General features: G+C 33.7%; 1 protein-coding gene across 1 annotated transcript in view; it reads right to left on the minus strand.

Moving 5' to 3' along the window:
- Positions 1-221: 221 nt before the first annotated feature.
- LOC115452576 (connectin) overlaps positions 222-26,711 on the minus strand; it is a 41,914-nt gene continuing 15,424 nt past the window's right edge. Inside the window, exons 2-3 of the mRNA XM_030181148.2 lie at positions 4,809-5,877; positions 222-1,840 (exon numbers count right to left, since the gene is read on the minus strand). Of these exons, the coding sequence (XP_030037008.2) occupies positions 1,362-1,840; positions 4,809-5,850 (1,521 nt within the window). The 5' untranslated portion in view covers positions 5,851-5,877 and the 3' untranslated portion in view covers positions 222-1,361. The remainder of the gene's footprint in view (positions 1,841-4,808; positions 5,878-26,711) is intronic.

Below are 26,711 nucleotides of genomic sequence, written 5' to 3' on the forward strand. Positions count from 1 at the left end.
ATGATTACCCCTCAGTCGACACAATTAAAATTGTTAGCTGGCATAAAATACTTTCAGCTTCCTTCTTCCAATCTCTTACTTTTACAACCAAGCTCAAATAAAACGCTACTTTCAAATTGATCGTTAAAGAAGCAAACAACTGCCACAATAAACCCTACATTCAATAACAAATGAAACACTTCAATTTGAAAAAGTATCAATTTATTATTTTCACACTCGAAATAGAATAGCAATATCATCGTGTTTATATACATTTTGTTAATAATAAAACAAATTTCGAACAGTAGGAACCAATTCAGAACTTTGTGTTTTCAAAATAATCTTCGGTATGTAAATCGGTGTTTCGTTATGAATAAATTTTACTACCAAATTAATGTACCGAAGCTTAAAATCTACGTGGAACAGTCTTGTAAAATTAATATAGAAGTTACAAATAGTTTAATTAAAGCTACCCCTACTATGCTTCGACGGTATAAAATACAAGTTTGTGATGGCTTAGTCAATTTAAGAGGAAAATAATATGAGCCATTAGTGGATGTGGGTTTGGAAGAATGTATTGTAGATATTTCACATAATGAGCCTCCATAGTAAGGGTCACAACGTATTTTCGCTACTGAAAACTTTCAATATACTAAATGTCTTCAATACATTTTCCATGTTAATGGCTGAAATCCATTTTACGTAATTCGCACGTCACTAAGCATTGTATTTCTGTAACAAGCTGAAACCCAAACAAAAGCTATGTTGAAATAAGCCTTCATTAGCGTCTACAAATTACTTTTGACAAGACCATCCATTGACTTATCAGAGTGCTATGTTAAATATTTTAGTAGAGAAAATAATTTGACAATTATTTACTACTAGGAAATATTTACAGTGTATGATAAATTGAAAATTACAATTACTTTATTTACAGCATCAACGATTTTTGGTTCCAAATACCTAAGTCTATCAATTCCTATAAGTTAAATTATCAGCTACAAAGAAACTTTGACAATCGATCCGAACATAGATTAAATTTATAATTACTTTACAAACTAAATATTACTTGTGTTTAAATTGCTTAAATATACAAAAAACTTAAAGTCTTCTTATTTCTTATAATCAGTACTAAATTATATTTTTTCTTTCAAGCAATTCATTGTAAGTGTAGAAACTTTTATCTGATTTGCAAAAACTGTACTTAGAATTTATTAAAAAATTTCTTTGTTTACTTTTGTCCTTGTACAATTTTAATGAACGTCAATTTTATGTCAATTCTAAAATAACATTACGCACACTGTTAATTTAAATTCCCTTAAATATTCATCACTTCAATAAGAAAATTGCGCTATGTACATCTGCTTTTATAATCCAAAGTGCTACAACGTGATGCTGACAGCAAATAGTATTATCAAATTAAAGGTCAAAGGTACCGTTTCGCTTGACGAAGCCTTGTAATATTTCACTTCATCCTGAGTGGGAGGTGAGTAAGTGGCTTCATAAACTAAGCGATTAGGGCACGGTAACATTTCGGCCGGAATCTCTAGTAATCGACGTCGATACTCCACTTTTGATTCATCGGCATCATTCTCTTGATCTTGCATCGTATCTTCATATTGTTTCTCTTCAACAACGTCATCATCTTCATAATCATTGTCGAAAACCTTTCTAGGACCAATTTGATTGATTCTTTGAGGTCTTTCGTTGTTTTTATCTATTTTGTTAGAGGCGCTGGATTTGAGTTTTACATCGGTGACGCAACTAAGTCGACTGAGAGAGGCTTTAACTCTTTTACTTTTTGTCTCGTTTCGCAGTTTATACATCCAGGATAATCGACAATCACAAGTTAATTTGTTACCTGTGAACAAAAATATAGTATAAGTTTGATCCAATATTTGTACAAGAACTAAACTGAATTTAGAAGTTGAGTTCGCTTTCAATATTGCTTTGGAACAGAGTAATCAATATTCCAAGTAAATATGTCAAACGGTGAGCAGATGTCAGTTGGACGTAACATTCTGAAATGTTTGAAGCTTTTACCAATTTAACGTTAAATATTAATGTATTATTGTAAATTAACGCCCTTAGTATTAAGAGGGTAGACAGAAGCGCATTACACCTAAGACTTAAAGATCTTATTCACTCCCCAAACTAGTCGTTTCATCAATATTTTCAATTTTCCGCAATTAATCTCAATAATAATCTTATAATAATTACATTATGTTTACTACACGTTAATAAAACAAAAACATCGAATAAACCATCTCCACAGTCCGCGTAAATAAATCCAAGCGAGTAATGGAAGCAATAAAGTAACCAAATATCTGGAAGCAAAAAACGGCACAAATCTAAACGGAAGAGCGGAACACGGCGAAATTTGTATTAAATCATAACAAACAATGCTAGAACTGCTGGCTAGTGTTTAAAACATCTACTGACCGCAAAATATAGGACCATTAAAGTGTCACAGCACCGGCCGTGGTATATTACGAACTGAATTATGTTTTCTGCTACTAATATACATTGGGTGGTACTCTTAACTTCATTAATGGATGGGGAGTGTGGTATGCGTTAATACTTGGTAGTGAGAAGAGGGTGATAATCAATTGGGGGGGGGGGGGGATTAATTAAGATTATAAGATAAAGATATTATAATATACCAAATTATATATTTTCCAAGAATTATGTCTTAGAATGCTGTTAGGATGTTGTAGTTTTTTTGTGTATCTTAAACTAAATTTCGTTTTTTTTCCACCATTTATCTCTTGTCCACGCTGTCTTACGGTAATTCGTATGCGAGTGCAAATTGATATATCTGTAACTATTTCTGCTTGCAAACCGATATGTTATGTATCAAGTTATGTAACTCCTACCAATTCAATTACGACGCATTAAGATACTTTAGAGAAGGTTCCGCGGAGCTATCTTAGTGCTCTTAAACATCTGTTTTATTATTATTAAATATAGGTATCTCAAAGTAAACATAAATGCTATCAAATACAACAAAATGAAAGAGGATTGTTTGATATAGCGTTATATTACACTTTTATGAAGACCGATGATATTTGGTACCAAAATGCATCAGCATTTATTACTTTTATTCAGCGCAAAAGTACAATTTATTTTAGGTACAGCAAATATACTAGTTAATTTAATAATATTCAATACAGTGCTAAGTAAGTTATAATTCTCAAAACAAAATAAAGAGCATATTCATGTCACGCTAGAATGTCAGAAAAACGAACACAATTAGAAAATTAATTAATTGCTAACATATCAAAACATCTGAAATAATTATAAAATTCATTCTTTCAAGTTGAGATGTCGTTGCAAACGAACCAACTGATCAACATAACAACTTAATTATTCCACTAAAGGAGCGAGTCATGTGGTTTCGTTTAATTAAGTTTTCTGACAGATGTCGCTGTGAATGGAGCGACTTTCACGAGTGGAACTTGTTTAAAGTTCAACTGCTAAGGCTTGCTTATTCAAATGCTTTTCGAATTTAAACCAAATGGTATTGCGATAGCCTTTAGTCTTTGTTTGCAATATCGAATTTACGTTCTAGATTGCTGTGTTCAGTGATTGATTCCTTTTGTTTCTTATACGTGGACGGTAAAGTGACCCCACTGCACCTGATGGAGAGGGGTCCAATACAGTATCGACTGACAAGAGATGATTACCCCTCAGCAGTCGACACAATTATGCCGGCCTGTTGAAACCGGATATACACAGGCTGATCCCAGAACTTACACTTACGTGGACCATTATGGCGGGATTTAACACCTTGTGTACGTTGGTCGCTATCTCGGCGGATATAAAATATATCCTACCACCAGCGATTATCCCTGTTTTTATGCTGGGTGGGAAACGTGATGATCAAGTTACTCGCCTCATGGTAAGCGTTACTGGTCTTATATTACGACTGCTCTTAAACGATAGACTATAAATTGTCTATGCGACACATAGAATATAATATATATCGAAACCGTTAATGACTAATAATTGACTACTATGTCCTTGAAACCAATACAAAGTACTAACACACTATCGATTGGCAGAAGAAGGTAAAGTTGTAGCACCTAAACGGGTTTTAATATAGACGAAGCCTATCACTGAATTAGTTAACATTGTCATATAAAATGTACATTGTATTTAAAAACCTAAAAGCCTAGAACATTAGAATGTCGAGTCTGAAAAAAAGCCCTCAAAATACATTTAGTTTACAGTTTGAAAAACAAAGCACTCATAAAAATGCTTTTTGTAAGCTAAATTAAAAACTTTGTTTAACATCAAATTGGGTTAATTAGAATAGAGGTCACTTAAAGTTATTAGAAGACTACATTTATTTATTAAAAACTAAAATGTTTGATATAAAACAATTTAAAAGCAAAGGGCAATAGAGCAAGGTTCTGAATTCTTTGTGCATCGTGAATAATCATTATCTGCCACAAAGTATCCCACAGTCCCACAGTCTGCCACATAGTATGTCTCTAAACATAGGCGTCCTACAAAAATTTCCAGACGATAACTTTCTCTATCAATTTCATTATTACACATAATAAAAAAAACAATAATTTTTACACGTCGATGTTATCAAAAAAATACGAATATTCAATTAATTAAAAGCCCAATACGAATTATGTAAACTTCGATGAATTATTACGTTTAATGAGTTCATGTCCCGGAAAGTTAAGACAAGATTTTGTTAGAAACGATGTGAGAGCAATAAAACTTGTAAGCCTCCCCGTAAATTAATAACAGAAGAAATTGGGAACTGAACAAACAGATATAAATTAAAACAAAGTTATCGGAATCCAACTCACCGTCGAGAGAGATTACGGCATAATTCGACTTCATGTTTTCCAGAACATTTTGCATAACCTCATACTTCAATGTTTCCAAGTTGTTGTTCCTCAAGTCCAATACATTCAACTTTTGAACGTCGTCCAAAATTCCTTCATCCAATGTCACCAACTTATTATCGGCCAACGAAAGTTTCCTTAACTGAGTCAATCCACCTAAACCCCGTTCGTCTATGAGCTCTATTTCGTTCCCGTCCAGGTAAAGTTCTTGGAGACTCCAAAGTTCCGCGAACGCGAGGTCTCCTATCATCCTTAATTTATTGTTTCTCATATCTAACATAATAAGATTGGACAGTCCTTGGAAGTTTTCGCGGATGACAACTGTCAACAGATTGTTGTCCAAATCTAACCTGATTAAATTGTTTAGATGTTTGAAACATCCGTCGTGCAGAACGCTGAGCGTGTTCTTCGATAAGTACAACCGTTGCAAATTGGGAAGGACGTAAAAAACGTCCCGTTTCAATTCCGATATCTGATTTTCCACTAAGCTGACGTTTGACAGCATTATCAGATGAGCGAACGACATCTTTTCGAGTTTCGCTATTTTGTTCTTAGGCAAAGTTATTTCCCGCAGCGTCGTCGAGTTTGTGAAGGCAAATGACGGTATGCTATAGATATTGGCGTATTGTATGTTTAGATACTGAAGGCGTTCAAGCCTGACGATCACTTTGGCGGGGACGTACGTCAATCCGCCGTCGGCTCGGACGTTGAAAGTCAGCTTTTCGATTTTCGGTTGAGAGTAAAAATTTGACCAAAACGGATCGTCTTCAGCTATTCCTCCGTTGAAGACCCAGCAATCGGCTTTAGTAGCGGTCTTTATCTTAATACTTTCACAATAGCAATGTACCTTCGACCCTCTGTCTTGTATATCGCAGATGTTAACGTAATGAGAGTAAACACTCTTGTCATTCTTCCATCGTCTTTTGTCATTCTGCCGACTCTCAGTGACATTTATTTCGACCGTTGCGAACGCAATCATCAAGATGAAGTATTTAAGGTCCATTATTCCGGTTCACATCGGAGATGTTATCTGTAACAAAGAAATAGGTTTCATTAGTATCCTTTGTCTTATTTTATTACCGTTTGTTTCGTGCATTAGCGAACTTGTCGATTAGATCTTGAATCGTGATGCCATTAAGCGGGTGCTTAATTAACGTAATTGTATTTTAAGGAAAGTTAGCGATATATTTGATTCCGATACTTGAATATTCAGCGTCTTTAAATGTTTGCATAATAATTTTGTCTCGATTTTTTAGGTACACGGCTAATATACTCCACAGCACCTGATGGTAAGTAGAATGTGGTCTAATAGAATGTCGATTAACTAGAGGTGATTATCCGTCGACAATAGATACAATTATGCCGGCCTGTTGGAACCGGATAACCACAGGCTGATCCCGAAAAACCTTTAACACCTTGTTTACGGTCGCTATCCGGGCGAATATAAAACATATCCCAACTCTACATTTGTTTCCTTCAGTTAATTCAATGTCGTTGTATTATTGTAGCGTATAACATTTATGATTCGGCACGTCTATTCTATTTAGAACGTTGGAGTGATAAGGGCGCTTGTCATAGATATACGAAAATATAAGTTTTATCTCAGAACACAATAAATAAATATTTTGCACATTGATAATATAGAAAAACAAGTATAGACTTTGTTTTTTTATAGAAGGAAAGAAATACCTTTAAAATATACACAACATTGACTAGCGTACAAATTTGACTGTAAAAAATAACTTTAAATATATAATGACTAGCGTACGAATCTGATTGACTGTAAAACAAGAGGCTGTGAGTTCATTACCCGCCTTGGGACATTTTATTTGCGAGCATATTTGGTTTTGGTATTGTTTTAATGTTCCTGATACAAACTTTACTTATATATTATCAGTAATATGTATCAAAAGACATCCAATTTTTTACTATTCTACTTTCGGATGAAAAAAATCATAAAAGTGTGGCAAAATCGAGCAATTTGGCAATTAATAGTCTCTTTCTACCCCTGTAGATATAGGCGTAACATTATGCAAGTATGTACCTTCAGATAATTCAGCAATAAATGAACGTAAGTAATGCAAATAAAAATCTCACTTCCTTTGCATGATATCAAGAATAAAACCCATGAGGATAATGTCCTAAAATTAGCTGCGCTTCATTAAAAGCCATCTCTAATTTAACGTTTAATAACCGGACCCCGAGTAATCTATTACGAAACGTCTCCATGTCCATAATTGAGTTTTATTGAAGGATGCAGGCGAGACTAAGACGTTAATAAAACGATATTAAAACGTTAATTTGTTGATAAGATACTTCGTTTGAAAATGCATGACGCATACCAATGTATGTTTACATTGACATATTTTGTCAGTAGCTGTTTTGTTTGTTTACATTTTTTTTAATTTAATGAACCCTTAGGACATGGTGGAAAATTAATGGCACACGTAGCAATGGTGACACGTTACAAAATAATTCAGGCACTTTAGTAATATGCTATATATTGTATATGCTTCCTTTGGACTTCACTTTGCTCAACATCAAATGCAATGAAGCTACTTCGCTCCGATAAAAAAAACAGTCGAGTCATGAAAAAGTCGCTAAAAAGGGGTACTCGGATATTTAATTATTTATTTATTTGCAAGAATCATTGTAACAGTTACAGGTTTCATCGTTTTCACGGCATGCAAATTTATTTGTAGATCGATAAAACTTTTGTGGATAGATAAAACTGGATGGCATGTTAAAACTCATATTTATTTTTTATAAATAAAGCAACGTTTACCAATAAAGATTCGCCATTCCTGCCCTAGGAGGTTTATTAAATTAGGGATCGAGGAGTGAAAATGGAACTATAGCAGGCCGGCATAATTGTGCCTGCTGTCGGATGCCTTCACCTCTTACCGGTCACCGTTTTCCTTGGACTTCAATTAAAACCAGATGCAGTGTTATGTCGCGCTAATTATAAAAACAATTAATTAGTAGTAATAGTAGCAGGCACGAAGGGTCCTTATAACTTCAAAGTCCTTCTTCCCTTTCGTAACTTATAAAATCTTATTGATCATTAGAACGACTTGCACTATTATTGCATATTTCAAGTAGGCCACTAAATAGTAGTGTAATTATAACTAAAGAAAGAATACGATTTAATTTCATTCAACAGTATCGCAAATATAAAAAAATCGTTCAACAATGCTCAATATTAATTCGTGCACGTGACCAATTAAGAAATTCGCCCCAAATCAAGCCATAAGCGTCACGTGCTAACCTGATGTGCAATTAACAAACTCATTCACTAACAAGCGAATATTTTAATATTTTAATCGATAAATCCGAACACTACTACAATAAAATATGGGCCAATTTCAACTAAGGATCAATTAAGTCGAAAAGTTGTAGCGAAAGCGTGGGCCGTAATGTCCATTAAATTTCATTTGGTTGTAGCCCATGACCCGTAGTGTCCGGAACTCGGTTTATGAGTAAGTGCCGGCGGAACGCTGTGACGTATTTACGTTGTGGCCAGGGACGGATTTGGAGGATGAATTTAGTAAAGTCCATTTTCGGAATTTGCTACGGATTTATTGGTTGTTGGATTCTAAATAACAATTTCGCTTGAAATGTAAATACTGTAACGGTTTTCTAGGTGATTTCTATGAATTATAAAAGAAATTAAAAAGCCCGATAAAATCCGAAAAAAAAGTTTAATTTTAACGTTTAACATTCGTGTAAACATGATTTCTATGAATAAAAATTCGAATACGAAAAAAAATTAAGTATAAAAATGTATATCTGTATGAAATCATGTATTAAAATAATGGTGATATATCCGTCTACTATTAATGTTATTGACGTGAAGCGAATTAGAGTGAGGAACAGAATATTAACATGTGATGTTTTAGAAACGCCACGTATTTTTTTAGCTTTAGAGCTAAATGATGACCAACGAATGTTAAGTGACGGTTGGAAATAAGTGCCTTAGGCTCGGCGCGTATATTATATAGCGGTCCGCAGCGCAGATAAAAAGAATACACAATTTTCCTGTAGAATTTATGTTGAGCCAGCTATATGAGATGATATTATTGACTGACTAAAACTGTATGTAAAATAACAGCTTTTATAAGCAATTAGACTAAAACTGTATGTAAAATAACCGCTTTTATTAACGTCAGTATGATTTTCAAAACCCTAATCACCCCTCGAATTCCTAATACCTTTACCTTAAAGGACAACCGCATGATGCTTTTGCTACGCGTTTATAGGCAGTGTATATCACTTAACAAAAGGACCTATCTATAAAACCTCCCTAACAATAAGGAAGAACGTAAACGTTAAGCAATAAGTTTACGCATACCCTATAGCGCTACGAAGATAATACTAATTCGGTTAAGTAATTCGAAACAGAAGCGGGGCCCTGACCCCCTAATGAACCGCCCCTGCGCACTAAAGACGACATGTTTATACCTTCTTATAATTAACGTGGAATAATAGGAAAACTAACTAGATGTGGCGTGTTGGGCGCAGTATAAACCCGATAAATATCAAAGATTACGTTGTTAGTGAATTTTGTATTTTTTTCGGTAAGTTTGATTTTTTTAACTCTTTTATAGTGAATTCTGTGATTTTTTTTCTCGGTTAGTTTGAAATACACTTCTAGAAGACTAACAGCGTTGGTTATCTGAATAGTCGTTAATGCTAATATTATTTATTTACGAGAATCGTTTTTTTTTTCAATAACTCAAAAAAAAATATTGTGACTAACTTTAACAGTTTTAATTATATGAGAACTAATAAAATCGCAATAAATAAGAGTTCTATCGAAGGAAATTTAGAACATAACATTACATGAATCGTAAATCTAATATATATATTTTATTTGCCATTACTGCTAGGCTACAAATAAAAAAATATATTAAACATATTTTTCCTTCTTCTTCAAATCTTACCATCATAATTCAATCTATAAATAACGTCTAATCTCCACTCATCTGATAGCATATCTAGCAAAATTACAAAGTAGATAATTAAGGGTGTGCATTGTGCACAGCAAGGCTCGTGAAAACATCCTTTTGACTAACGGACTGTGTAACTGGGACCGCGTGCCGGGGGACGATCGCTTAATAAATTTATATTCAGACGCGGCCGGGCTTACAGCGGGAAAGGGACTATGGCATGAGCGGCAGCGTGTTTCGTCATATTAACGTTAAATCCGCGATATTAGCTTATTTCTCTCGTTATTGTTAACTCGTATCTAGTTTTTATAACTATAAATGGGCCTATAGATCTTTTTGTGTACTTAGATTGTAATTTAATTTAGTAAATGACTGTTTGTGTCCTAAATACAATAAAATATTTACTCGATAAAGAGATAGGTTAACTGCATACTGATCCAGTGATGTTACAAAAATACGCTTAATGATTAAATTCGTTTGTTAAATAACAAAATAAATCTATCTCAGTAAAATCAAATCTAGCTTCAGTTTTAGAAGTAAAAACAAACGACTTTTCATATTATAAAACATTTCCCCTCCCTGCTGCGGTACGTCGTACGCAATAATCTCAATAAATATCTAACGGAATTTCATGGGTTTCCTTTTCACCAATGGACGGGTGATTCCGTAGGAAGGATTCTGTGTATTATTCGTCGATGATTTGTAGGAAAACAAAAAACAGGGATTTTATGCTCGGCTGCTCTTACGAAGCCGCGGCGGGTATATGACAGATAGTTTTTTTTTTATATTAAGATATTTGCATATTGTTAGCGAACAAGGCAAACTACTTAACATATTTGGATGAATTATAATTGGACACTAAGATCCATCACATAGATACAGCATTTTCTGGATTACCCCATAGGCTATTTTAATGTCGGTAATGCGTTCCTACTAAACTTTAATTCCAGGAAAATACTTTTACTATCCAACAAAACCAATAAACAATAGATTGAACCCAATTTAATACTCCAAATTAACATGGCTAGCATTTATCGTTATCCGCTGCATAAAAGACCATACCTCACACATTACACATTCAACTTTAAGCCGTATATCCTCGCGATTAAGGTTCAAACGAGCTTGTGGAGTCCAGGTGTAATATTTTATGACACGCGGCTTATGAGGGTGGAAAGTCGATAAACAAGTGAGATTAGGTACTTATTATGTATTCTTTGTTTGTTGATTACACGGTTAGTTTAAGATGGTAGGTTTATGGTGTGAGTGATATTGCGACGTGTGAATTTTATTTTGGGAGGTTATAGTGTCTGAATACGGATGTTAAGTGTTTTAGCATTATAATTAGTATAAAAAATATTCTTTACTAGCTTTTGCCGGCGCTTCGCCCGCCTGAAGGTTTTCCGGGATAAAAGTCCCGCTATAAATTTTACTGGGATAGAAAGTAGCCTATAATCTTTCCAAGATCTTAAACTATCTCCATACAAAATTTAATAAAAATCCGTTGAGTAGATTTTGAGAAAATCGATAACATACACACAGACAGAAACCGGGACTTTGTTTTATATTATGTATTATCATAATATGTATCTCTCTGTCTCTTTCTCTCCCTCTCTTACCTATATCTACTTTATAACATGCAGCAACTTATTCTATTTTGAAGTATAATAAAATTATTTTAACTTAGTAAAAAAAAAGTATTATCTTCATATCAAACGTATTACAAAACTCTTTAATCGCACACAACATCACACATATTAAACAGATTTTAATGCAGTTTCCATTACTAATCTTGATTGAAAGCAGTAACCATATGAACTAAAAGATATCAGGAAAATACTTTAAAAAAATAAATATAATTCCGCACCGACACACGAATCGAATAAAATTAAAATCAAAAATATATCATCCGTAATCCGCAACACTCATTAATACATAAATGTCGGATGACCTAATAAAGTGACCTCACCCGGCCCGGCTCAAATAGTTATACATTTTATTTCAACCCGCCAACGTCCAACTTGCAACGTCATGTTGGATGTTGTATGGTTTACTTACATGTTAGGATTTCATTACGTTTCGCAATTTCCAACATGTATTTATATTTAAACAATGTTTTATACTATTAGTCGGACTTATAAACTTGTTTTAGCGTTAAGAGGTTAAGAATTGCTTAAATAGCTGTCAAAAACATCACCGGTTAGTAGTTTAAACCTTATTTAGAGGCAACATGGCGGGTTTTGACTTACAGCTGATCGAGTAAATTTGTGTTTTAACGAAGCATAGCTTAGAGTAACTAACTGTATATGTATTAGTGGATTCCCTAAGATGTTTTTATCAACAATACCTTGGTAGCGTCGTATTGGATACCCTGTACAATAATATGACACCACTCTTGAGCCCTGGGTTCGAGTCCCGAGTCGGGCAGTGTTTTTGTGGGTGTCCTGGTTGTCTACCCCTTCGGTCATACAGGCGTGATGTGTGATTGTTTAATTTTTTTTCCGACTGTACTGTAATTAATTTGGAAGTTTAGCATACAGACTTACTAACCCCTATTTTTTCAACCCGGAAAATTTGACAGTTAAATTTTATATCGGGACACGTCTTAATTAGGCGGAGCCGTGAACAAAACATTGTTCTAACACACGATAATATTGATTTCTTATGTTTACGCAAATGTTAGACATTAAATTAAACTATTTTTCGGATTTTATCGCGGTTCTAATGTTTTAGTTTTCTCCCGACGTTTCGAAGACTTTGTAGCTTTCCTGGTCACGGGGGGTACTGAGCTGTTGTTCATCCGCAAAGTCAAAGTTACAATATCTAACTACATTTTACAATTATTAAACTTTTTAAATTTTATCTGTTGGTGGTCCGATCTACGCAGAATGACCTCACAGTGTCTTGAAGTCGGTAAAATCCGAAAAATACTTAAATTTTAACACCATAATAAAATCCTATAATTAAGAATTCACGCTTAATCATCACAATAACAACTTAAACATTGGCATTCCTTCGACACGACCAACTTATAATTAGATTAAGAATAAGAATTTGCTAATTTAGTTCTCCAATAAATCACTGAGCAAATTAACTTCGATCCGGGACCCATCTTAATTAAAGTATCTACGTCTACCGTGGGACCTAGGTCAACCATTCTGCAGACGCTGAAAGCATGCTACTATCTAGATTGTCTTTATTTGGGGTAATGTTTTATCTATAATATATTAGGGACTAGCTTTTGGTGTTCGTGGAAGTTAGTTACAGAAAAAAGCAACCATACTATCTTGTTACTAGTCGTGTTTTATTGTCCCACTGCTGGGCACAGGCCCACAGAGGGTATATCATTAGTCCGTCACGCTGGCCATTAAATTAGCAAATTTGGTATACCTTCGAAATTCTAATTTACAATGCCTAGGTATGTAGATGTCCTTATAATGTTTTCCTTCAACGTTAAAGCGAATGATAATAAATTAAAAACCTTATTTAAGGAATAATGTAGCTATATTTTATTAAAGAGCTTTTGAAATCGCCTCAGTAGTTCCCAGGTGATATCGTCCAGGCAATATCGTGTTAAAATCTAATCAATATGCTAAACCTACCAATCAAAGTCATAAACCTTTCGATGCATATACGCTGGTTGAGTAAAAATCGTATAATCTACTTACTTTAATGTATTTTGAAAAAAAAATTTAGTCATACACATAAGCTAATATTATTTATTAAAGTACTTGTATATCTATGCAGTCGATCTTGTCGCAGTTCCTAAACATTTCGGATTTAAAGAGGGAAACTTCTAACAAAATACGATTCGAATGTGAACTTTTAATGATCTTTCTTGGTACTCGACGGTCGGAGTCATTTTGTTCAATTTAAGTAAAAACATTTTAAGGAATAGAAAACTCAAGGTTCTCTCAATTTAATTGTAAAAATAAAACTTTAACATTTTTATTTGATGTCTCTTTAGTAATAAATGAATTTAAAACGATACGAGTTTAACCATATGATTGTTCAACCCTCTCAGGAATCATGAAATATTATATTATACTTAGTCATAGTATAATTTTGTATAGGAATATTAATACCACTGTACATTCTATAAGCTATAAGAATGTTAACATCACTGTACATATTATAATATTTTATAGAATTACAAGTATATTATCTTTAAGTCCCATTTGAAATGTGTCTTAAAAATTAATATTAAAATATTACTGTTAGTTCGATATAACATTTCTAAACACTCATTTTCATGCTTCTATCTTTGCCAATACATTAAAGACTATCCAATTAGAATTTAATTATTCATTATTCGACATTCAAATCTCGATAATTCAAGAGCATTGACCGCATATTACTAACAAAATCACGCACAAACGCAATCCAAGAAGTTAGTAATCCGATCACCGAGATGAACTTCATTAAGACTCACACACGCTCTAGTCTTGCGTAATTTGCAATCACATTAAATGCTCGGCAAACTTTCGGATCAGTCCAAAATTGGTAAAGTTACAACGCCTCGTACTTAGTTTAATAAGTTTTATGATACACGGTTGGAAAAATTAAACGCGAAGCCTTACCTTTGTTAGGTAAAGTTGGCGTTATTTAAGAAATTCAACTTATAATTTTTTATTTGAAATTGGAGTGCAAACTCGACGTGGCCATAGAGTTGTCCCTTATTTTATGAGTTGGAGTAATATTTAGTGCGCTGTGCATTAACGATCTGTTACCAATTTGCGATGCAGGTGTTTTATAATATTATTGTAATATCTTTTTATTGTTAGGAACTGAATCGATTTTGATGAAATTAAAAAGAAATATCATTGACTAGAAATACTTTCACTAATATTTTATCAACCAACCGACTTATACAACTTATCAATGACCAACTAACTCGATCACAGAGCTACCGCTGAATCAGCGGTGTCAGTGATACAGGGCCCCCGAGTTTTGGGGCCCCTCTTGGCCCATACCTACTTTAAACTAAGCGGGCGCTCAAAAGTTTGCACTGCCCTGAAGAGCCCCCGACAAATATAGATATAGAGGGGTCTATGGCAAGCTACGTTACTGCTCGATCTGTCAAACGCTCAGTGTCTTTATAGCAAAATATCATCACAAGAATATTTTTGTTATAACTAGCCGTGGCCTGTCGGGTCCTTCCAAGTAACCGTAATTTTTTGTTGTTAGTCTCAAACGACAGTTGATAAAGTCCTCAAGACACAAAACACATTAATGCTTCCTCTAAACCTGAACATTTTTATTATCGATGGTCTAACTAACTAACCATTAGATAACTCGTTTATCTTCATAAAAGGGCTACAAAAAAGTCAAAATATATTCTAACATTGTAAAAATAGAGTCATAAATCCGACGGTTAGTTCGTTTTATTTTGATGTTACGTTTTTACTATGCAACCAATCCTCGAATTGCGACATTTGGTTCTGTAGTTTGTGACGTAGTCGGTTTTGTGCAGAAAAACGTTGCCGTCGAATAAATAGAACCGTAAGCCACGGCATAAAATAAATAAAACAGTTCCATATTAGTGTTTCCTGTCGTTTTAGAAACTACATATGGAGGATGGTATGTTACAGTAAAGTATTCTTTGCATGTTCGCTGTTGAATTAGACAACTTTCTATACTAAACAATCTCTAACATCACAATAGCTATCGGCTGTCGCAAATTCTATAATTCTAAGTAGATGAATAATTTTGCTCACTTTTTATTAGGAAATTAATTAATTATAGTATCATATCACTCATCTCTGACGTTACAATAGCTATCGGCTGTCGCAAATTCTTTAATTTTAAGTAGATGAATAATTTTGCTCACTTTTTATTAGGAAATTAATTAATTATAGTATCATATCACTCATCTCTGACGTTAAAATAGCTATCGGCTGTCGCAAATTCTATAATTCTAAGTAGATGAATAATTTTGCTCACTTTTTATTAGGAAATTAATTAATTATAGTTTTATATCACTCTATACCTGGTCCAATGGTATTCTGGATTTGTACGGGATACATAATATCACGGGAACAGACTTTTACGTTCGACAAGCATAAGCCAGTAAAAATATGTCATTATTAACATTAAAACATAACATATAAATCAAAATATGACGCTATTCCAAATTCCATTTTACTGAAACATCAATAGGCTCACCCTCTATCACATCATGGGACGGAATACGCACGGCAGAAAGTGGGTGCAATTGCGCCTTAGCCTACTCCTTTGGGACTTAAATGTGAGTGTGTGTAAAAAGAATGGTTGTTAGAAATAGAGGATTGGTCGTTCAATATGTGCACCGACATGCAGTATATACCCTGACCTTTAAAACTAAGCCATTTTCCGCCCACAATGCTTGAAAGGTCAACTCTTTAATACCATTATAATTAATTTACTACCCTTTATTCTAGTTACTAAAACCTAAAGTTATACCTTCTTGTTTTGACGGCGTTTCTGCATTATGCTCCAAAAAGCCTATTGCGCCCAAACCACATTGTAATTTTACTGTAGAACTGGTGGAAGAATAATTTTCAATATATGCTAACATGGTAAGCGACGATACTAATATCCGCAGGTTCAAATCCCAAGGGCACACACTTCTGACTTTTCTAGAATTATGCATGTATTCTTTGTAAATTACCGCTTGCGTTAACGGTGAAATAAAACACAGTGAGGAAACCTGCATACCTAAGAAGTCCTTTATAGGAATTTTCAGGGTGTGTGAAATCTACCAACCTGCACTAGGCCAGCATGGTGGACTAAGGCCTAATCCCTCTCAGTAGAAGCCCGTGCCCAGCAGTGGGACAGAATACATTACATGGCTAATATTATTATTATTATACCAATGTGCTGAGATTTGCATCCTTGTCACGCACACCTGCAATTCACAGAATAGTTCATCGGTGTATTGAAACCAATTGTTAAAATGAATAATTAACTTCTTCGTCTGTATAACATCACATTAGTATTCTGTTATGGTGCAAAACATAACCTTTAGCATAAACTTTACCTCTACATATAACAAAATGATAACAATTAAAATCTCTTATCGTTGGAACACAGACCGCTATCATACAACTCAAGTGTCGTCGGCATATTCGGAACTGATTAAACTAACCACACACGGAACGGATTTTCGAGTTAATTGCACAGTAAAAACGGTTACGTTCGAACTACAATGGGTTCATTAGCGCACGGACGTTGAATTTCAATTTGTACCCCGGTTTAAATCCAATAATTATAATTGACTAATGGGTTATTTCTAGAAACGTTTAGATCTATCTATGTAAGGTTAAAACAAAGCCACATCCTTAACATCTCATGTCTCAGGATGGCAAGCGTAGTGGAATACCAAACAATACTTTGTAATTCAAAGTGGATGGATTCTACTGGTCATGGGCGATCGTATCGCTTACCATCGCTCGGCAAGATCGTCTTATCATTGAAAAAAAATGTTAATGGTAATATAACTACATTTTCTTTGTACAACTTTCCAAAGCTATTTCATGCTATTTTTAATAGAATAATAAATTCTGAAATAATAGTAATGATCGCTTTAAAAATATAGTCTTTGTTTTTTATTATAAATACTTACTTAAATATAAACATCAAAGATAATACGAGATAATAAACTTAATATATTAGTATGTCTGTGTGACAAACACAATTTTCCTTCTTTTATAACAGGAAATTTTATAATAAAACCATTCTAGATTTAGATTAGCTATCACAGAGCAATCCCGGTTCTGTTTTTATAATGTACATTTTAAACTCACGCCAGAGTCCCAAAGGACTCGGGACAAAGCCGAGAATTATGAATCCACACACGAATTAGGCACGTAATTTAGAAAACATAATTACTTTATGCTTCACTGTCATTTAAAATACGAACTTGTTTTATTTGCGGTTTGATTTATATAGCCTTGCCAGTTGTTTTAATAGATCGTTGATGCGAGTTTTTTTTTAATAAACGGCGAACGATTGTCAATTGTTTTTTTTTTTTAATTTACTGTTGGGAGATCACTGCAAATCATTTTTAACTAGCTGTTTTACTATTCCGTAGGTAAATATTATAAAACCACCTAAAAGGTCATTTTGAATCGGTATTGTGCGATAGATATAAATTAAGTACGATAGTCTAACATTTTTCTGACCATTTCAGAGTGTATCGTTCATCGACTTTTTGTTTATTTTATACTGAACTTGACTGTCATGAAGTAAATTATTTATTTAAAAAAAAGAAACTTTTAAATTAAGAACACTTATTTAAATTAAGAATGTTATTTTCATTGTCCCAAGTTTCTTACATATGATATGTAAGAAACTTGGGACAATGAAATACATTGTCGCATACATTTCAACTATCGCCAATCACTGCGAAGTTGTTTCATTCCAAGTTTTTTTCTACTCTGACACTTGGACTATTAATCACAAAGTCTACAAAACCGCATCTACCGGCCCGAGCTAGGCACGGACACTCCACTTCATTAGCAAAGTTCCCTCGTAAAATTTGCTAAATCGTTTCAAACTTTCTGTATTCATTTAATCTACGTTCAGCGACTGTCTGGGGACGAGGATTCACATGTCGTCGAACTAATGATCTTAATTGTTCTGTTTTGTTCGAAAGTTATTGATTATTCTTTATTTTCTTTTTCAGATAAAATGTGGTAAGTGGACAGGTTTTTAAAAGGATTATGGTTATTACGAAAATGCTTTATGAAGGCCTCGGTGGCGTAGTTGTATTGCGTGCGCGGTATAATTACCGCTTTGAGGTCCCGGGTTCGACCCTCGGGTCGGGTAAAATGATATCGTGTTTTTATACTCAGTGTCAGCCCGAAGTTTGGAATTCGTACAGAACTTAAAAACCTACATCCTGCCGTGCTAAGCGCAATGCGGTATGTCAGGGAAACCTTATTTCGAGATAATCGAAGTTTTGTAAATATAGTTTTATATGTAAAACTAAGAGAAACTCTTTTAAGGTTTTTTAAACAAGTCCTAACCAAATAACGATATTTAGGTAAGTCATTATATGGATATTATAAAAATCAGGATTATGTTTTTTTTTTTGAGATGCCGCTTTTGAGCTTAGCATGGCAGGATTTTCCTTTTCAATACAGATAAAACGTGTCATATCAACTGAAGACAGTGCATTCGTTTGATCCCTATAGTAGACAATGCTTCCTCACATTTTGAACGCGTTTCAATCCCGACCTTTGAACTGCTGATATCGAGCTTCCGTGTAGCGTGAAGTACAAATAATATTTATCTCCATGTCTTCTCTCTCTCAGCTAAGATTATATTTTTTATACGTGTATGCCAATGTGCACCTTATGGTAAGTAGAGTGGGGTCCAATAGAATGTGTGGCGAGAGATGATTACCCCTCGACAGTCGACATAATTATGCCGGCTAGTTGGTACTGAATATTCACAAGATGATCTCGGAACGCGCCATATTTATGTGCGCCTATAGCGGGTTTTAACATCTTGTGTACGGTGGTCGCTTCGTTGCGTACGTTGAAAATGTACGATGGCATAAAGATATTCCAAAAAAACTCAAGCCACATTAATACATAATTCTGTTTTGCTAGCGTTTGCTAGCGTCAATGTGTCAATTTATTTATGTTTTATTGTTATTCATTTAATAATCGCCTTTTACGCCCTTTTAGTATTCATTGATGTCAATCCAACGTATGGTCTACATAGTATTTGTGTTACTACGTCTTGTGTCCATAATGTATGCAGGATTTATGAAAAAATTAAATCGTCATATCTCTGTCATTTACATATAAACATAAATTCTGACTGCATATTTAAAAAGTCTTGTGTACGCCTTTTACATACCCCATTTTTTATTGGGGATTAAGAACTACTCTACCGTGCTGAGGTAAAAATCTAAAAAACATATCTAAATCTTGATTTTTATGTCGTAAGATAGTTTAAAGAAATACTCATCCAATGAACTTACCTAAATAACGGTATCTTGTTTAGAACTTGTTAAAAAAAACTTAAAAGAGTATCTCTATCTCAATTTTACATACTAAACTATAAAACTATATTTACAAAACTTCGATTATCTAGAAATAAGGTTTCCCTGACATACCGCTTTTGCGCTTAGCACGGCAGTACTAGTGTATAAATAAAAAAGGTGAAAATATTTTTTTATATTCGTATGAAAGAGTTCATGTTGGAAACATTATTATTTATTTGAAACTTCGGGCCCTAACCAAGACTCATGTCTGCAATCTTTATGGCTAATAGAAAACAGAAAAAAATATGGGAATGACACATATCCTATCGATAAGTCTATCGCTAGGACAGTACATTCTCATACATAACGTTAGCGTTAACGATTGTATAAATCTTGGCTGCAGCCTTAGGTGTAATCAGTAGCAATCACCTAACCCGACTCTCACATAGAAGGAAGCCACCAACCAGTCACTACTATCATCTAACCTGCGTAACGAACCTAAAACTTTAGATTAAAATAAAACTATTCATCTGATTTTATCGCGTTTTTTAATATTATAATTTTGTCCAGACTTTTCAAAGACTTTACAGTCTTTCTGGTCATGGGGCGGACTGAGGTGTTGGTCATCCGAAAAGTCAAAGTTACAATATCTACCTACATTTTACAGTTATACATTTTCTTTAAAATTTTAGGTTTTGGTAGTCCGATTTACCGGTTGGTAGGTCTCTTATATGCGAGAGTCCGCCTGGGTAGGTACCACCGCAATGTCTACTTCTGCCGCCAAACAGTAGTGTGTAGTCACTGTTATGTTCTGGTTTGAAAGATATTGTAGCCAGTGTAGCTACTCGACATAATTAGACGTCTCATGTCTCAGGATGGCGAGCGCAGTGGAATACTAAACAATACTTTGTAATTCAAGATGTTGGATGGTGTTTCTTCTGTTTATGGACGGTCTTATGGCTTACCATCAGGCGAACGGCAAGCTCGTCTCGTCATGCAAAGCATAAAAAAAAATAATCTTAAATCACGTTTCTTTTGTTATCTAAAACTTCACATTTTAAAGCCTAAATATCCTTCTATTGTGTCGATATGTGATTTATGATTGAAATATTCCGATTTTATCCCATCATACATATTTCAAGATTACGTACTATCTTTGAGAGTGCACAAGAAAAATGGTTCAAATTTCTTTCAAAGCTCCAATCTCAGTCGAGATTTTCGGATTGGAACAATAAATTGCATGTACCTTTGAGTCGGCAAAATTCTGTAACTGATGCAGAACTATTGGAATAGTGTAAACCATAAATGTATGCCATAAAATTATAATAAACAAGAATTATTGTGAGATCGTACCTCAATTAAATATAATTTATGCTTACTTTGAATGACACTGATCTCCGTTCGCGACTCCGCTTGCATCAAAATCCCTTCTTAGTATCAAAGTACCCTTTAGTGAAATCAAACACACATCTCAGGGGTTAGGCAGAGGTGCAACCAAGACATCCACTTATCGCCATGTGTGTTCCGTACCATGTTGCAATATAGGGCGAGCATATCGGGCGGAAATTCTGGTCTTTACACTTATACTGAGCAGAAAAGTCAATAGTATATAATTTTACTCTTTATTAATCTTTTAGATTCAAAGCAATACTAACAAAGAGTAGCGCGCTTAAAAAAACAACTTTTCAATTTTATTGTAAATTAATAATAGAGTAGAAATATTGATTTTACATTTACGAGCATTAATTTCCATGGTTAGTATCTTGACATTTTATAGCTAACTAGCTGACCCGACAGACGTTGTCCGTCTTAACTATGGAATTGCAGCGCGCATTCTCTCAATCGCTGACAGTTATTTCAAAAAAATTGACAGTTATATAAAATTAATATTTTCGTTAAGTTTTCTTAAATTTTCTAATTTTCCGCGCAATTTTTAAGATTTTTTTCTTTCATAAGAACCTTCTCCTGACAATAACAAACACAACAAAAAAAATAGTGAAATCGGTCCAGCCGTTCACGCGTTATGACGAGACCCAGGGAAATAGGGATTCATTTTTTTATATATATAGATATTTGTGTCAATCCAAACTATACTTTATTACACTTTGAACTAAAGTAGTTCAACATTATACTACAATCATAACATTTTCCATAAAAATATTGTAATGGTCCAAGAAACTTCATTTCCAATATTCTCTTTTATTTATTCACAAACAGTAATTCAGACGCATTACCTTTCATTTATAATTCAGGGCTACCTTGGAATTCAGTGGTGACTTTGAACTTAATTCTATCTTCTTTGATTCTAAGTGCTTAACCGAGTCTCACATTTACCTTTTAGACTTGGCTTAAATCTAATAGAATAATTTTGGTGCTAGTAAGGGATGAATACGATTGCTAGGGAGCAAAACTTAGTGCTAAGTGAAGATTGGGTTAAACCAAACCCCCGTAGATACACACTGCAAACTTTAATAAAAATATATGATGTATTCTTAAATATTTAATTTTATCCCTTATGCTTATTATTTTAATGCCAAAGGAAAATGTAGCGAGGGAGCTGCGAACCTAAGAATTTCAAAGATATGTGTTTGCTAACCCACACTAGGGCACCGTATGGACTATGGGTACTCTTTCAGTAGCACAGAAGGTCCGTGCCCAACACAAAGTATATTATATTGGATTATAATATAAAAAAATATATATAAATTATATTGTTAGGCTGCAAGCAACTTAACAACAATTGCCGTTGACGTTGACAGCCTCGGTGGCGTAATTGTATTGCTTGCGCGGTATGACAGCGCTCTGATATACTGGGTTCGCATGCCGGGTTGCGCAAAGTGATATTTGGGTTTTTCTGCTCAGTATCAGCTCGTAGTCTGGAATTTATGCCCGATTTGACGATAGGCTCGCCCTCTATTACATCATGGGATAGAACACTTGGCGATAAGTGAGCGCCCGGATGCACCTCTGCATACCCCTTCGAGGATAAATGCGTGATGTGTGTATATAAGCAAGTTAAAGTGAGATGAAAACGCGCGATCGTATTGAAAATTCAAGACTTCGTCGCCCTTTTGAATTATGTTAGGCTCTATTACTGAAATAAATAATGGATAGAGAAATCAACTTAGCATAAACGAGACGAGAGCCCGTCTACTTTTTACGTCATTTCTGCACGAATAAAATATACGCATGGAGAAAGAGGACCGTATTTTCGTCAATTTCGTTAATGATGTCAGTATAATAGTAGAAGTAATTAAGGTTTTCGTTAAGTTATAAGTGTTTTACGAGAATTTATCTGGGAGCCTAAGCATTTTCTATTTATATCACTATTTTCTAAGCATTAAAGTTGTATTTATATAAGGGATATTGCAAGGTATTTTTTTATATTTTAGCTCTAGGAGCTGTAGTAGTGACATTAGACTGTGTAAAATTATAATTACTTTTTGTTGATGTTTACTTTGTTCGAAATTTACACTTTTTTATTTTACATCTACGGCTCAAGTAACGTATTGTGAAGTGTTATGTCCAAGCAGATAAGTATATGGTTTCATTATTAGGTATATATTTCAAAAAAATACTTTGAAATATATAAGTGATATATATGTTATAATTCAAACTGCAAAAAATATAACATAGAACCGTGTAATAGAGAGCCAGCATTGTGTCAAAGAGAATACTACGAGAATCCCATTTAATTACAATATTACCCAATTACTAAATATTGTAATCCATTTGATAATTAAATTGGGACTCCCAAGGTGTCACTTGAATCGATTAATTAATTACAATTCAATGTTAGCATCGAAACCTCAAGGACTAAGTGCAACTACCTCTAGTAAAGTAAAGATAAATTGTTATCGTGACTTGCGGGAAGTTGTGTGGAAACTGTTATAAACATCGATATATATATATATACACTACGTACTAGATTTGGCGTTCCGAACATTCACTTTGTTCAACTGAATTGAACTGTTATCCATTCAAACTGATTTTAGTATGGTGTCAATATTTATGCTTGTGGCTGTGTACGGAGTGGCGCTCATAATATAAAAACGCTAGTCTAAGTGCAAACTTGGATGTGAATAAAAATATTTGTCAAATAAGTAAAATTATTTGCTGTTCAAATGAATAAATAGATTATAACAGTGACATTTTGGTTGCCATTTTAGTTCAGATTTTGAATAAATAGTTTATATGTATGTTCGTGTCTATAGAATATACGTCAATGATCATAAATAATTATCAAGGTGAAAGGTGCCGGTACTTGGTCCTTTATGGCGTCATGATGACTGAACTTTTTTTTAGGAATTTTTGTTTTTTTTTTTGTGGAATATTGTTACTTTATTATTAACTTGTTAAATGTTTTTAAATTCTTAATATTAATCTATATGTATTCTGAAATTATCTATACTAATATATAAAGCTGAAGAGTTTGTTTGAAGGCGCTAACTTCGGGAACTACTACTTTGAAATATTTTTTTTCATGAACTACTAGTGCGAATTTCTTTTTTTTTGTTGCATAACCCATTTATCAATAAATGTCATATAACATCACGTCATGACCATTAGGAGCGGAACATCAATGAAAAAATGTTGCATAAACAGGGAAAAATTAAAACTTTTAAGAGTTTCCGTTGCGCGCGCTACATAAACAGTTATGCAACAAATACGTATGATGGAATTGTTCCTCTTAGAAGGTATAAAACAATATACATTATAAAACATACATATTATTAAACAAAGATCCCGTCTGTCTGCCTGTCTGAACGCGACATACTCAAAATCTACACAACGGATTTCGATCAAATTTGGTATGGAGATATTTTGAGATACTAAGAAGGACATAGGTCATGTTTATCTCACGGGAATCTCTTTCACACAAGCGAAGTTGTGAGTAAAAATTAGTGTTTTAATAAATCTTGTATAATATATTTTATGAACCTTTATTTTATTTTATTATTTTAATTTTAATAATTTATTACAATAATATTGGGGATATCCTTACAATCTACTTGGTTATATAGAGCTCTGAAATATAAAGTCGGAAAAATCTAAGAAAGATGGGTGGTTACATTCTTAAATTGTCTTAAGTTACTTATGTTAGTTGTATGTAAAATATAATTCGCGAAAAATAAGTTCGTATTACTGTAACTAGCTTACAAAGTTCTTTACATAACTTAATTGTTTGTAAGTAACTTAACTATGTAAAATGTATATTAATTTTCCCTCAAGGCTGGCAGACATAAAACTATGTAAAAACGAACCTAAATTTAAAACTTAAAAATGCCCTATCCGAAACTAGCAACACCGAACTGCGAAACTATCAGTTTTAATTAAGCCCATAGTTGAAAGTTAATTAAAATTAATAGAACCTTTTATGAAGTGTGTTTGTCGGTGACCGATAACTGCATCGGGCCATTTAATTACTTAAAAATAACCTTTTAGTTGGGGTTGAATGTTGATTTATACGAGGGGTTTCGGGTGAAAATGTTTATCGCATTTGCCTTGACAAATACATGTTTTACGGAATGTTATGCACGCGATACTAATTTTCTATGCATTAGTAATATACCATGTAAGTTCAAATGTATTCTTGAGTGTTTTTCGTTATTTAGTTATTATTCTTTGGTGTCTGAGTGAGGTGTATGGCCGTGGATTTTAAACGACTCGTGACTAAGATTGGTGACGTATTGTACCTGGTAAGTAATAAAATATAGAATTGAGAATCAGCTTTACGTTGTTTGGGTAAACGCTAGTCGGGTAAGTGATAGGAAATAGAATTAAGCGCCTTTTCAAGTATGTCTGATTAAACGGTAATCTTCTATAATATAAACGACCACATTCTAACCCAAAATATGATATTCTTAATTAATTTATAATTGTTTTTGTAAATTTAGCTTAAAGGTAATTGTATCACACCCTTTTTGTTATGTTCTTCTTTTTTTTTTTTTTCTTTCTCTCTTTTATTTTATGTGTAGTTTAAAAGATTTTGAGCCCACATTTATAAGATAATTTATAAAAGTTAAGTTTTATGTACGCCGCGTTCACTATTTTAGGACATAAATTTATATAAATAAGTAAAGAAAATGTAATTAGAATTAAGTAAAATTGTATTGTCTGGTTTGTGAACCAATAATAAAAAAAAAATAAAAAAAAAAGTAACGTTCCGAAATGGTAAAATAATGCATTCAGTATTGTTTTAACTGGCAAATGTTGATTTACTATCTGCCTATGACGACAACCATTTTTTAACTAAAATAAATTCAAAACATTTTTTATCCTTTGCCGCAATAAAATGACGCTGAAATTATTTTTTGATACCTTTCTTTTCTTTTATTAATCCTGGACCAGTGCTTTGTTTTTCGTGGGCGATATTACATTATCACTGGGGAGCAAGTGGAACGGTTATGTTGATTTCACCGGTCTTACGGTTCAATAGGGACACTCGGGAGTATAGCATCATCCAAGCGAGCATTGGACCGAGCCCGGAGCCCCAAACCTAAATACATTCTACAACAGCATACTAACTAAAACCCGCGCGTGGTCTTCTTCAGCGCCTATAAGACGGCTCCGAGGTATCTTAGTAACCAAGATTTCGCTCGGCTTCGACCTTAATCCTGAACAAGTAGGATCCAACTTCAAATTCAATTCAGTGAGCTCAATCTTGAGCCTCGTTTTCAATACCATTAACTATATATCATTTTTTATATATATTTTTAATTAAACATTATAAAATAGGTTATTGGCAGCAACCTTCCTATTCGCTGCCAACTGTTATGCAAACAATTCTATTACTTTTCTTGTGAATTTATAAGCCAACATTCAAATAAAGCAATAATAAACCGTAAACGACTCGCACCGCGATAAAATTTAGGCAAGGAAAAAAAATGTGCTCCCAACGGTAATAAGAACATATTTATTATTATCTGTATTGAGGTAAAG

The sequence above is a fragment of the Manduca sexta genome, chromosome 11 (assembly GCF_014839805.1).
Source record: "Manduca sexta isolate Smith_Timp_Sample1 chromosome 11, JHU_Msex_v1.0, whole genome shotgun sequence".
Taxonomy (NCBI): Eukaryota; Metazoa; Arthropoda; class Insecta; order Lepidoptera; family Sphingidae; genus Manduca; species Manduca sexta.